This window comes from Puntigrus tetrazona, unplaced genomic scaffold (genome assembly GCF_018831695.1).
Source record: "Puntigrus tetrazona isolate hp1 unplaced genomic scaffold, ASM1883169v1 S000001156, whole genome shotgun sequence".
NCBI lineage: Eukaryota > Metazoa > Chordata > Actinopteri > Cypriniformes > Cyprinidae > Puntigrus > Puntigrus tetrazona.
This window is the reverse complement of record NW_025048742.1, coordinates 226,456-239,626: the sequence shown is the minus strand read 5'-3', so window position 1 is coordinate 239,626 and position 13,171 is coordinate 226,456. Positions and strand designations below refer to the sequence as shown.

General features: G+C 40.8%; 1 protein-coding gene across 3 annotated transcripts in view; it reads left to right on the top strand.

The window, feature by feature from the left end:
* The window catches only part of cep112 (centrosomal protein 112), a 108,839-nt gene that overhangs the window by 74,929 nt on the left and 20,739 nt on the right, over window positions 1–13,171 (top strand). For all 3 annotated transcript variants that reach the window (XM_043234530.1, XM_043234529.1, XM_043234531.1), the window contains exons 23-24: window positions 742–891; window positions 11,242–11,331. In XM_043234530.1, the coding sequence (XP_043090465.1) occupies window positions 742–891; window positions 11,242–11,331 (240 nt within the window). The remainder of the gene's footprint in view (window positions 1–741; window positions 892–11,241; window positions 11,332–13,171) is intronic.

Genomic DNA, 13,171 nt, shown 5'->3' with positions numbered 1-13,171 from the left:
TCCAAAGAGACAAAGAAAAACTTGAAATTGCATCATTTGACCCATTTAAGATAGAAAAACATTATTTTAAATTGCAGTAATGTTTCATAATAATACGTTTTTTTCTGTATTCTTGATCAAATGAACACAGCTTTGATGAGCAGAAGAAAGTACTTTAATAAACATCTTTGAAAGTACTCTTAGAAGCGCTTTCAAAGCATTGCATGAGTATTGTCTTTTCGGAAGCAAAATAAATAATTACTATCTGTTTTCAGTCATTTAAAAATTAATTACATCGTCTGAATGGTATACTCAATGTACATTTTGCTAATTCAAGTTTGCCGTTCATCATTTTTGTTAGTGTATTGCATCAATACTGTCGACATTTACCTGTTTTATTCGTTTTCCAGAAGTTTGGTCTGTTTTGCTGGTACCTTACTAGTTAAACAGCACTTTCTCCGATGCTGAACCTCTCATTTCATGCGCTCATTGGTTTATCTGCATTCAGAGCGTATATTAGAGTCCATTGATTATGTAACACCAGCAGCTGAATTGAGATCTTAGCTTCCAGTGAAAAGATCTACCAAAAACCTCAAAGACATTGCTGGATGCTTTGACTCCAGCTGGTCAAGTTGAAATTCAGCGGAATCAATTATCTGAGCAATTAAAGCAGACCCTGAGGAGGTTTACTGATCGCTGAGCTCAAGGAGCCTGTTGCTGTGGTTGAGCTGACACGTAGCGCGTTTGGATGTGTCCGCGCAGGTGATAGCTGAGCTGCAGACATCTCTGAGCGGAGTCAAGGAAGACAGCCGGCAGACGCAGGAGAGCCTGGAGCGACGGCTGCAGGAAGCACAGGGCCGTTGGGACGAGGAGAGGAGACAGATCAACAGAGATGCCGACCAAACCAACAAGGTCAGGAAACGTATATACACATAATGTAATCATATCAACAAGCGGACTATTAATAGGCATGTCCACAGCCATTTGGTTCTACTTATTTCATAACGTCATAAGGTCAGAGGAAAGGGTAGAACATTTTTGGTGACCATAATAAGAGAATTTCAGCAAGAGAAGTACAGAATATGGCCCAGCAACACAGTTTCATCTAAGTTAGCAATAAAATGAGCTTAACATATAACACCCTTAACAAAGAGGCTTCTTTAGATTCGTCCAGATGATTTGTTGTTCCGTTGTCTTGACCAATCCATCATGGCTGACTGAGTGTTTTCAGCTCCTTTATGTGTGTAACAACTGAAACAACTCCACACAAAAGACTTCCAACATGCCTTTTTGCATGACAGAGGAGACGGTACAGAGTGCGGGAGTCTGGCCCGGGCTTTTATGGAGTAGACATGACTCTGCTGTCCTTTGTGGAGCTTTCAAAGAGGGTTTGGGATCATGGCCGATTGGAGTGTGGTGTTTTTACGAGCGTTTTGAAGTGGTGACCCCTGCTTTGAACTGCTCGGTTTTGTCACTAAGGCTCTAATGCTCTCTGTGTTCAGGGTCGGAATTAGAAATCACTCCTTTTGGATCTGACCGCTGCTTTTCCTGCACTCTCCCGAATGACGACTACGTCGTAAGCAAACGCTGAAATCGAAGCTGTGTTCGGAGTGGAATAACAACATGGTGTATTTAAGCCAGGCCAGTGAGTCTGTAAAAGTGGACTATATGAGTATATTTACCTGTTGACCTTGATGACATTGGTAACACCTATTAGTTGCTTATTAGCATGCAAATTACTAGAATATTAGCCATTAATTAATGCTAATTGTCTTATTCTGCATGACCTTATTCTACATGCCTAATACCTAAACCTAACAACTACCTTACTAACTAGTAATACACAGTAAATTAAGTATTTATTGAGGGAAACGTCGTAGTTAGCGCTATATACATATAAGGAATTATTATTATGTCAGATTTTAATGCTGATTTGGTTACGATGATTTTGGTTACCCCGTTCGATTAGAAAGGAGCTGTAGTTGCATGATTGAAGATAGCTGCCCGAGCGTGTTCCCAATATGACCACAGAGTGAACTGCATTTCCTTGAAAAAGACCGGTTCTAGTAAGCTACACTGTGCGTAGCACTGATTAGATTTCCTGATCTCTCTCTCCTTCTGTTAACTGGATCTAGTTTCTTTCTTAATTTCTGTACCATACTCGCAGTTTATGATCAAAAGCACCAGTTTGATCAGTGTTTTATCAATATGAATGAGTAAAATCCGCACGGTCTGACAGGATAGATAGAAATTATGTGCAGGTTTGGAAACGATACCAGCTGCTGAAAGCTTCAAATAAGCTCATAAATGAAACAGTCTTTCCAGACTTGCCTGCATCATGTGTTTCCTACAGTCTGTGGGTCATTACGAATACAGTGTGACACGCATATACAATGGCAAAATTATTTGCAAACATTCTCAGTACTTTCCTGAAATAAATGCTGACCTTCAGTAACATGGTTCCCTCTACCTTGTCAGCGCAATATCTCTTATCTGCTGTGTTTTAAAGGGGTTTTAAGTTGCCATGAAATGAAAATTCACCATCTTTTTTGTTTTCGTAATGCATGTTGTAGATGTTATTCTATCATTATTATACTTTGTGTGTACCTTGTAATTTAAAGGTGGCATATCATACGTTCTGAGTTTTTCCGTGTAAACCCTTTCTCTGCAGACTTGAGCTGTTTTGTCTTTGGATGCACTTATAAGCACGAAACACTATATAGAGTCCTAGTCTTAGAGGAGACTGTTTTTAACATGAACTTGCGTGTATCTGACCATTAAAGCGCAATAAAACATTAAAGAGATCTTAGTTTAGTTAGATCTCCTTTAATGTCACGAATCCATCGTATTCAGGGCTTCTCAAAACAAGGGCTTGCTGTTGTCGTTTTTTTTCTTTTTTGATAATCCATTACACTCAGATGTACGCAGCAATATAGAAGAAGAGATCTGGCACTGCTTCCGTCTCATTGCATCATCATTAACGATACTATGCTTTCGATTACAAAACAGAATGTACCTAAATTATTCTCGTCTCTCAGATTGTAAAAACAAATGAAAATTGCACGTGATTGCATGCTGTCTGCAATCCGCAAGACGCTTAAATAAAAGTCACTTGCTACATTTACCCGTGCAAAGTTGTATTACGTATTTCTGCAATGATAATGTAAAGTCAGTAAACACAGTAACTTTTTATATGTGCATGGCTCCCGAAAAGTTGAACCTGTCCTGATCTCTCTTTATGAGTGAGACTGACACGTGGTTGGTTTAACTGATATTAAGAGCATAATGAAGTATAACTGGCTCTAACCGCTCAGCGTTCCGAGTCCAGAGTGTTAACTGCTGTTAATGAAAGTCTAATTAATGACTGACTAGTTGATGTAAGTCCAGACACATGTATAGCATTACTGATAAGACAGAGAGAGAGAGAGAGAGAGAGCAAAGAATGGTTCGGGAAAGAACGGTTTGCACAGCCTGTGTGTGTTTGGACGGTAAGAATAAGCATGTCACACACTGACATTGTTGCCAAGTCGCTCACTTCAAAGGCGGATTATGAAAGCTGAAGGGCTTGAGACAAAAAAGAGCAGAAAGAAACATCAAAGTGTGGCGCGTTTGAATGCAATAATCCCAAAACAGTTGTTCTGATTGCGCTGTCTGCTATCAGATGTCTCTGTTGCTCATATTGCTTAAGATTAAACTCTTGTTTGTTTGTCAAGTCTCCTAAAGTCCCACTTTCTCCACCCAAAAGCCTGCCTGTGAAAACCTTTCTTCTCTCTTTTAATCGGCTGAGCTCCATATGTCTGCATAAGGCCCAAAATAGTCCTTTCAGATAGACTGTATGTGTTCCCCCTGTGTAACTTTTTCTGTCTTTTCTTCTTATTTGCACTCATAGCAAACTCGTGAAGCATTCAAGGCTTCTTGTCGATGGCATGTGCTTCTGTAGGAGCCACGAGTCAGTACGAGTTCAACTTATGTTTAGTAAGTTATGTTTAGTCGCTGAACCTTTACTGAAATACTACGCTACCCACAATCCTAGAGGGAGATCCACCAATCAGAGATTTTGCTGTCACCATAATGAATTGTGGACGAGTTGCGGTCAGCTTTAAAAGCGGTTTGAGGCTTTCTCACGTTTGTTAATATGCGATTTTGTGCACGAGCGGATAAATTATGTACAATACAAAAGAACAACGTTTAGTGCCGTTTATGCACACGGTATGGTTTACATGACTCTTAATAGAATATTTGTTTTACTGCCTTTGGAGAAAAAGAATAGGAAACGAACTTCCAGAAAGAAGTGCTCTATGCAAATGCTGCGGAAGATGTTTTGTAGAACACTTGATTTATAACGTTCCCCGCCTTAAAATGTTGCCTAGGTAGTAGACTGCTGACTCGCTGTTGAAACGGAGCGAGCGTGTATTTTTTATGTCCTGCTGTTTACTGCTTTTCTTCCTCTGTTTGATTGACAGTAGCGTGTGCTCCAACAACCAGTTTGCGGATGTGACTGCGGACGTCCTTTCTGATACGTATCTGCGATCAAAGCGGTTCAGCTACATTGTGACTCACCTTGGTGCGGTTGTGTTCCTGCGCACAGATGACAGGCAAGGGCGCGTGTGCTGGTCCGGTTTCAACCCCCTGCTTAAACCCAGCAGTCCCATCACGCACAGCTGCTGTTTAAGCCTGGCTTTGCCTCTCGACTTCTGCTGCCATGCCTGGCTGTGACATCAACAATAGCTCCCCACCTCCAGTGTCAAACCGCAGCACTTTGATCAATGCCTCCATCACCGCAGGAGCCCTGCCATGCTGCACTCTTGCTCTGACATCACTCACGCAGCATGCGACAAATCTCGCAGTGCCACATGCATCCGGCCCGCATGTGGCATGTGTCATTCCGATGCTGGCATTTCTATTTATAACAGACAGGAACACAACATAAGATGCGTTCGTGATTTGTCGTCACTGCCAGCTCTGTTTATTAGCCCTGCTCGTCTGATTTAGAATGGAAGTGGCACCATTTTAAGAATTAGAGTTTCTTCAAAAACTCGATTATAGGTTTAGTCCTTCAGAAGTTTTTGGTTGGATTTTTAGGAACTAGTTGGGACTCAACACAAGTAGCAACCTTTTGAATCCTAAAAAGTGGCAAAAATGTACTGGGAATCAAACATTGAAATGCATTACCGTGAACTACCACTGCTCCATCTCTTATTGGGTGTCAGTGTTTGTATCGTTCATCAATTTATCATTGTAGTTGTGGCGTGGACCCTCTTTATTATTTTGTTCATAGTTATTGAACTGGCCTTAAGACATTCTAACCCATAATTGATAAATAAATAGTCGTTGTTTTAAGCAGGGTATGTCATTGTAGTAGTAATTCTTAACTTGAAACCATGTATTTTGAAGAAGAGATTGGGGTAACTGTCCAGAACACACTAGCAGTTACACATAAATGCATTGTCAATCAACGAGGACACTATAGCAATCTCAAAGCAATAAATTGCTCAGAACATCCTAAAAACTGTTCAGGTCACACTTGAGCCGTGGCAGTGAGTTCTGCACAAAACAAACCCCACATTTTCTTCGGAACATGTCAAATCCAGCAATCAGACCGCAGCGGTTTGACGAAGCGCGTGTTGAAATTATGCATTCTGTTGCGCAGGTGCAGCTTTCCATTGCTGGTCCTGGCCTCTAATTGATTCTTTCATGTGTGCTCGTGTGTTCATTTGCGGTTGGGGGGTTGATATGCGTATTCTCGAGGCTATCTCAGTGCGCGCACACTTCTGCTGTAAGATGTGTGTGAGGCAGCGGCACGTTAAAACGCATCCGACGAGAGAATTCGTCCTGACATGCGTTACTCCCTGACTCATACAGCAGCGGCTTTATTAAAACAGAGACAGGGAAGAGTGTTTATATGATTGCAAAATATAAGCTATGCTATTGCCCGGCTTCTAATATAAAGTTGGGTGATGTATAAATATATCCAACATGTACGTTCACCTCATTCACCTCACTCGTATTAGTTGTCTTTAACTACTATCTACTATTTCTAAGTAACCATACTGACAATATGTTGTATGGACTGAAACATTCTTTAAAATATATTTTGTGTACCGCAAAAAGAAAAACAATCATACAGGTTTGAAATGACATGGAAGTAAACGCATGGTGACACGTTTTTAATGCTTGCGTGAACTACGCCTTGAACTTTAACATCATTTATCTTGTTTTTTTTCTGTCTGCTCAAGTTCAAGCCTATGGCATCTGGAGCAAATGCGTCCCGTTATTCCCTCATTCTTTCTCCGACCCCGCCGTGACCTCGGAGCTGTGCGTGGCTCTCGTTCAGTGACGTGCCGTCATATGGTTGAGGTTTCGCGTAGGCTCTTACAGCCACGGGAACGATGAGTTAGCAGATTTGGCGAGATTTGAGTGAGATAACCTTCATTTGCTGTGCCTTGGTGTGCGTGTGTGGAAGGGGGTAGCTGATAAATGAGTGGATGAGGGATGGGGCAGATTCCCAGAACCCTTTGAACCCCGTATCACAGGAAGCGGCATGTGATAACGTCCCAGCGGCCTCCGTGAGAAAGGCAAGCCTCAAAAAGTGCAGCTCTCACCCCCACATGCACCACCAGACAGCCCTCGACACGTTTAGTGTCCCTTTTTTTGGCTAATATTCGAGTAATACGCATGCTAATTAGCAGCTAGTTAAGAGACCCTAAAATACAGTCTTGCCAAAAAAATTAATTCTATGTTAATAAACATGTACAGTGTAAAAGCATAGTGTACTTTTCAGATCTGTTGCCAAGTTGGAATATCAGGTTTTCTCCAACTATGCATGATGCTTAACATCTGGTTATGATAGAGTGGAAGAGTCTTATCATTTGCACAAAATTTGCCTTCTGGCAACAAGCGAACAAAAATCATTAACATCTGACTAACTCATATAATTAATCCAAATATTGTCCAAAAAATCAGCTGAGCAAGCAATTTTGGAGTCTTAAACTCTGAAAGTCCGAAAGATAAAGCTGGTGATTGTTTTCATTAGTTCCATGTAGGATCTACGTCACTATTAATATGTCAATTTAAATGATAGATTTTACTTATAAAGTGTTTTAGCTCTCTTTCTTAAGTGTTTTTTCAACATGTGGTTACTGTGGTTTTCAGATTGGTTTTAAGCACACTGGTAATAGTATATTACTAGCACTTTGTTTAATTAGTACTTATAAAACACATATTAATGCCTTTTTCAGCATGACCATATTTTGCATCTAGCATCTAGTTTGGTTGCTTTTTAATAATAATAATATCAGATGACTTTGAATAATTGTAGAACATCTCTCCTGAAAAGGCTGCAATACATTACTGTGAATTACTTATGGTTAGGGATATTTTCACGTCATTAACCACAACTTTTAACACAATTCTCTTTTTTTCTTTTGTTTTTTTTCAGCAATCGAAATAGTACAAGAAAAATCGTTTTATTTTTTGTTTTTTTTTCAGACTTAGCAGTATATACTATCAGTTACAAAAGGGCAGTTTAGCATTCATATTTTCATTTTCAATCTCAAACAACTTTCGAGGATCAGGTCTGTTTAATTGCACCGCACTGGAGCCTTTTTTCTCCCACAGACGGCTCTGTGTGTTTGTAGTTTGCTGAAGGATTTGTGAAGGACGTGTTGGCATGCTCGGCTCTTGGCACGGGAGAGTTGTGGATGGTATTGAACTGTTATTGTTTGAAAGCAGCAGTCACTGTGTCAGAACCACAAAACACCAAAGCAGAAAAGAAATGAAGCAAGCCCTGTGTAGCTCAAACACAGCTTTTACAAACCCGATATCTGCCTCATAAAGAGGAGAATATGTCTTTCTTGCATACCATAGGAAACGGATAAACAAATCACAAAAGGACTTGAAGGTGGCTCTTTTGACTTCGACCAGTAAGCAACAGCATAGCAATAAATCAGCTAAAGCTCAAAGCAACCTAGTAATCACACAACAACAACAAAAGAAACAACACCTTAGCAACCACATAGTGACACCCTGGCAACCACACGCATCTGGTCAAACAACACTCTGTGTTGATTTTTGCTATATTTTTATAGTCACCCTTTATTTTAGGTTCCAGTTCTAACTTAATATAGCCTTTGGCTCCGATAAAATCCTAATTTGCTGCTTTTTAATAGTTATTAAGATTGTTGCTAGTTGTTAGGTTGAGGTATGGGATGGAACGGCAGAATAAAGTATCAATATGTGCGTTAGAGGTATTAATAAGTAGCCAATATGCTCGTAATATGCATGCTGAACTAGGTACATAGCTAAAAAGTGTTATCATAAACGATCTAATTTTAACATGAATGGATGAATCATTCACTGTAAGACCAACAACTTTTGTTTTGTTTTTTTTATTTACTTTATGCTGACTCAATAAACTTGAAATGATTAAAGCTATCTGCTCTTAATAAACAAGTTGTTGTTGCAAGCAAAACTCTTCCTCACGTCCATCATTCAATAGTCAGGTTAAAGACGTTAAATCCACCACATCCACATTCCCTGCTGTCATCATCCACCTCACATGTGCACAGCTGTAAGACAGAGCGCAGCGACGGGACAAGCGTCTGTAGTTTAGCCGCTCGAGTTCACTCTCACACACGGCCACGCTCATGTGTGCATAGCCCTTTAGGCCAGAATTGCACTTCTATAGTTTTAAAGCGCTCTGGCTTGTCGTCATTAACAGATCTCTTTAATCTGATGCTTGGAAAAAGTCTTAAAGCAGCACACTACAAATAGAAATTCCACATGAAGAGCCGGCTAGTGCTAACAAAACATGGGCTACGGTTTAAAGAGGCCCTCTCTTTTCTCTTTTCTTTTCTTTTCTTTTCTATGCCTTTACCCGAGGGAGACATACTTGCCTTATCGTTTGAGGTGGACCACCCAAGAAAAATGACTCAGGTCTCACCTTTGAGTGTGAGCGAGCTTTTCAGCTCAGAACTTGCACATCCACATCTCGGCAGGTCCGTGCGTGTGTGAACGGCGTATTAGTTGTGTGCGAGTGTGTGTTTTAGTAATCTATGGGGATAAACAGCTGTTGAAGAAAACCGAGAGGGCCGAGACAAGAAAGTGAGAGAATAAAGGCCATTGCCATGCCTCTCTCTCCATTCAATCCCCCTTCCCTTGCCCCCAGGAAATCAAATGTTCCACGTTTACCGCTTGTTTAGATTGATCCCGCTCTGGCTGGCTGATAAAGAGCGTATCGCCCTGGCCATCTGGACCCTGTTTGGAGAGATTCACCATAGAAAATCACACGTTCACGCAGAGAGGAACAACAGCTGTGAGCTTGCTATGCTTCCCTCTGCCCTTCAGAAGGTTTCGAGGGAAAACACAAGGCAGTATCAAGGTGTATCCTCGATCAGGAGTCCTGGAGACCTAGGGTTCACAACGAAGTGGCCCTTTGAGTGCTCTCTCTGTCCCAGGAGATCAAGTGAAACAGAGCGTGTAGGGCGTCGATACACAAATCCACTTTAGGAGCTTGTCTTTTTTGGCCTCCCTCACCTTCGTGCTTGGCTTAGACGGTGACCTTTGTCCTGTCTGGAAGGACATGATGTGCTCTTCAGGAGAACATTGGGACAAAAGGATCACCCACAATGACTCATTCAGACTCTTTATTAATGAGAGCCGCAGATGACAGGGTCCTTTTATGACAAAGACGGAGATATTTTCAACCCCTCACCCCACCCCGGCACTCAACTGTTTCGTAAATCTGCTAGGAACCACATGAAAGACTCTGCTCATAACTGTCAGCACTCTTCCAGGAAACATCACCACACAAAGGCTGTTACATTTCTGGGGTCTGCTGGCGTTCGGGTTACTGGCTTTTGTGTTTCATTAGATGTGGACTGGTATACATGAAGGTCGTGACTACGTTGCTCCCTAAATTTCCCTTAAGCTTGTCCAAGGTACAAACCAAATTTTCTGCCACACCTGCCAATAGGTCTTAGGTAGACACTATATTTATGAGACAGAAAATAAGACTGCGAAGTACAGACGTACAGTTCATTTAATATGCAATACTGTTTCAGGTTAAACTAAGGTCAACTTTACTATTTGAATAGTATTTTAGGGTTAAACGTATTTAAGGTCTGCTGTTCTGCTGAGATGTTTGTGATTAATTCACTCCATATTTCAGCCAACCAAGGGTCGATTCATTTTTCAGTCAACCTTCCATTGCATTGCACCATCACTGACCTTTCACCCTTTTCACTCTTTTTTTCTTCATTTGTTTGAAGTCAGTTCAGTGGGAATTAAATATGATTTTCCTTTTACCCACTGCTTTTTTATGAAATAAAATTGATAAGAAAAAATGATAGCTATTCATTAGTGGGCATGTCTGTACGAAATTGAAGCTTAAAGAGATTGTAAAATGAAAATGCAGATTAATTTGATGATAAGCAAAATCACTCAGTCCATATGCCTGTTCATGATTGCATTCATTATGATGACAATAATATTTATTTATGGTCTGTTCTAGCTTCTTACACGACTTTAGCTGTTTTTTACAAGTTCTGTTATATCATAAAATAGACCTATATTGTATTGTTAAAGAACCACTTGTGTTACTTCATTTTTTTTAACCCCTCCAGACTGTTACTACAGGTCATTTGACCCGTATGGATTTTAGGCCTCAACTTTTCAGCATGAAGCTTCATAACTTTCTTCACATATGTGATTTTGCAGATGCTTTCACTGTCACCATGTCTTTCACACAATTTGTCACAAACGATAAAATGACATTTGTCTTATGATTCTTAGCATTCATCCAATCAGAATTGTTTTGCAATTTCTTAAATGAATCTAGCAGGCCTCTGAGGTAAACAAATGCTTTGCTAACATCCTGTTAAATGATATATACTACTACTCTTTGATATCACCCAACAGATCACATGAGTGGATCCAATGTCTACTTTATTGTACTCTGGTTTTTCTACTTTTCATGGTGGATATTTAGAATTAAAGTGTACAGCTGTGATATAAACATCTGGTTCAGATTTTTAAACCCTTTCCCAGAATTTTTTTCTACTTGGACCTTTGTAAGAACGAGTAGTTGATTTAATTCTAACAGGTTTTGAAATGAAATGATAGGTTGTCAGCTGATCAAACTGTTTATGATGTATTTGATACCCTTCGTTATGGATCTGATTGATGCTCGGCTTTATTGACAGTGATGCTTCTTTCCTTTATCTGGAATTTCCTTTATCTAATTCCCTCGATTTTCCCTTTCAGGTTCTTCAAGAACGTGTGGAGACTCTACAGAGACAGCTGCATGCCATTGAGAAGAAGTTGATGAGCCGCGAGTTGGAATACCAGGAGCAGGTAAAATTACAAACGGCTTGGACCTCGGTGCATGCCACGTCCCCTGGAGGGCCAGGAAGAAGCCACGTCTCCTCACTGAGTCACTGATATGCCCTACACACATTTTACACATTCCATGAGATCCGACTTCAAGAGCCAAAGCCCTGGGCCAGCAATGCTGTCCCCGTTTCAGAAGGTTTTCTCAATAATAACAGGCCACTTTGACCTTGAGTTAAAGAAAAAAGAGAGAGAGAGCTAATTAGCTGATTAATAGCTCCGGGTGGGTCTTTGGACTTGTTATGTGTGTAGAAACACACTTTTTGTCCTGGAAACCTCTGGTGACCTTTACTGGGCTGCTCAGACAGTTATTGGGATGTGCCCTGGGCAGAAGTATCTGTTCAACCACAGGCGGGCTCTCTTGAGGAACAGCTGCACTGAGTTGGCACTGTATTCTGTGGAAGAGCCCCAAAGATGCCTTTTATCTGACTGAGTGCCAGTAGATTAGTGGTCAGGCTGTGTTATGACGAACATACGCCAGATACCTGACAATTAGGGACAACTAGATGGTGTCTGGATTGCCATGAAGTCAACATGAATTGAAAATGTTTTTAAGAGCCCAGAAATGAATGTCATGCATAAAGAAAAATGGGTAAAACTTTATTTTAAGGACCTGTTCTCAAGATTGGCGAGTTGCTTATCAGCATTCTCCATTTCCATATTTTTGACCCCTTAGTCATTTCGTACCAAACCAAGATGTGACCAAAACTGCATCCCCAAAATATGTAACAAATGTTTTAAAATGTCTTACAGGCCATATTAAAATTCCCAAACTTTTTTTACTTTTTGAAATATGTCAATTTATGATGCCTTTGAGTGTTGATACGCATCAATTGATAAATGAATTGCGTTACATTTTTTGTCTTTAAAGTGTATTTCTAAACAATAACAAAAAAAATGACCCCTTAGTGATAGCATTCTAAACTTATTGCTGTTTTAACAGCTGTACATTTGCCCTTTAAAGGACCGTATACCATAAAAGTTTAACATGCATGGTCTCTATGCAGTGTTGTCGTATAGAAATGTGCAGCGTGATCATTTTTCAAAAACTCTTCTTGAATATGAGGGTAGCAGTTTTTGAGGGTCAAATTTGATTTCATTCTGACTTTAACAAGCCCTGGAGACAAGACCTCCACTTTGGAATGCGATCGCCAACCCCAGGCCTCCTTAAGAGACAGAGCGCCTGCAAAGAACATCTACTCCCACCTCATAAACCCTCACAGCACTCCACATCTCAAACGCTGTGCATGTGTTCGTGAGAGAGGGAGTATACGTGGAAATAAAGGCTGAGAGGCCTGCTCTCTTTTCAGTGCAGTGATATTGCCCCAGTTTATCTTCCAAGACATGTCTTTGTAATGCAATCCTCGGCATGCAAAAACAGTCCTCTTTTTGCCCAGACTTCAAACAGATGTTCCTCGCTCGGTTGCTCCAGGCCCCTCCACGCCTGCTTGGCATGAAATGTCGGCATGGCAGCGGCGTGTTTCTGCGCAGTCTCGCTGGCACGCAGGATGAGACGATTACAGACACAAAGCCTTCGAAACAGTTAAGTTACAGAGTCCTCCGAGAGGTTTCCTCCCGAGGCACAGCAAGGTGTTATTTTCATATTAGGATGGATTTGACATGTTAGTTAAACAGGAGCTATTCGCTGCATGCTAAGTGTGCTGACGACTGCAGTGCCGACATTGAGTCTTAATCTACCGAATCTCCCTTCTACGCTGGTGAGGGTGAAGCTGAGCTTTTGATGTAAGCATGGGATTTCGGGGGTTTGTCAGTGATGGTGCATTTAACCCTCCCAGAGCTTTTA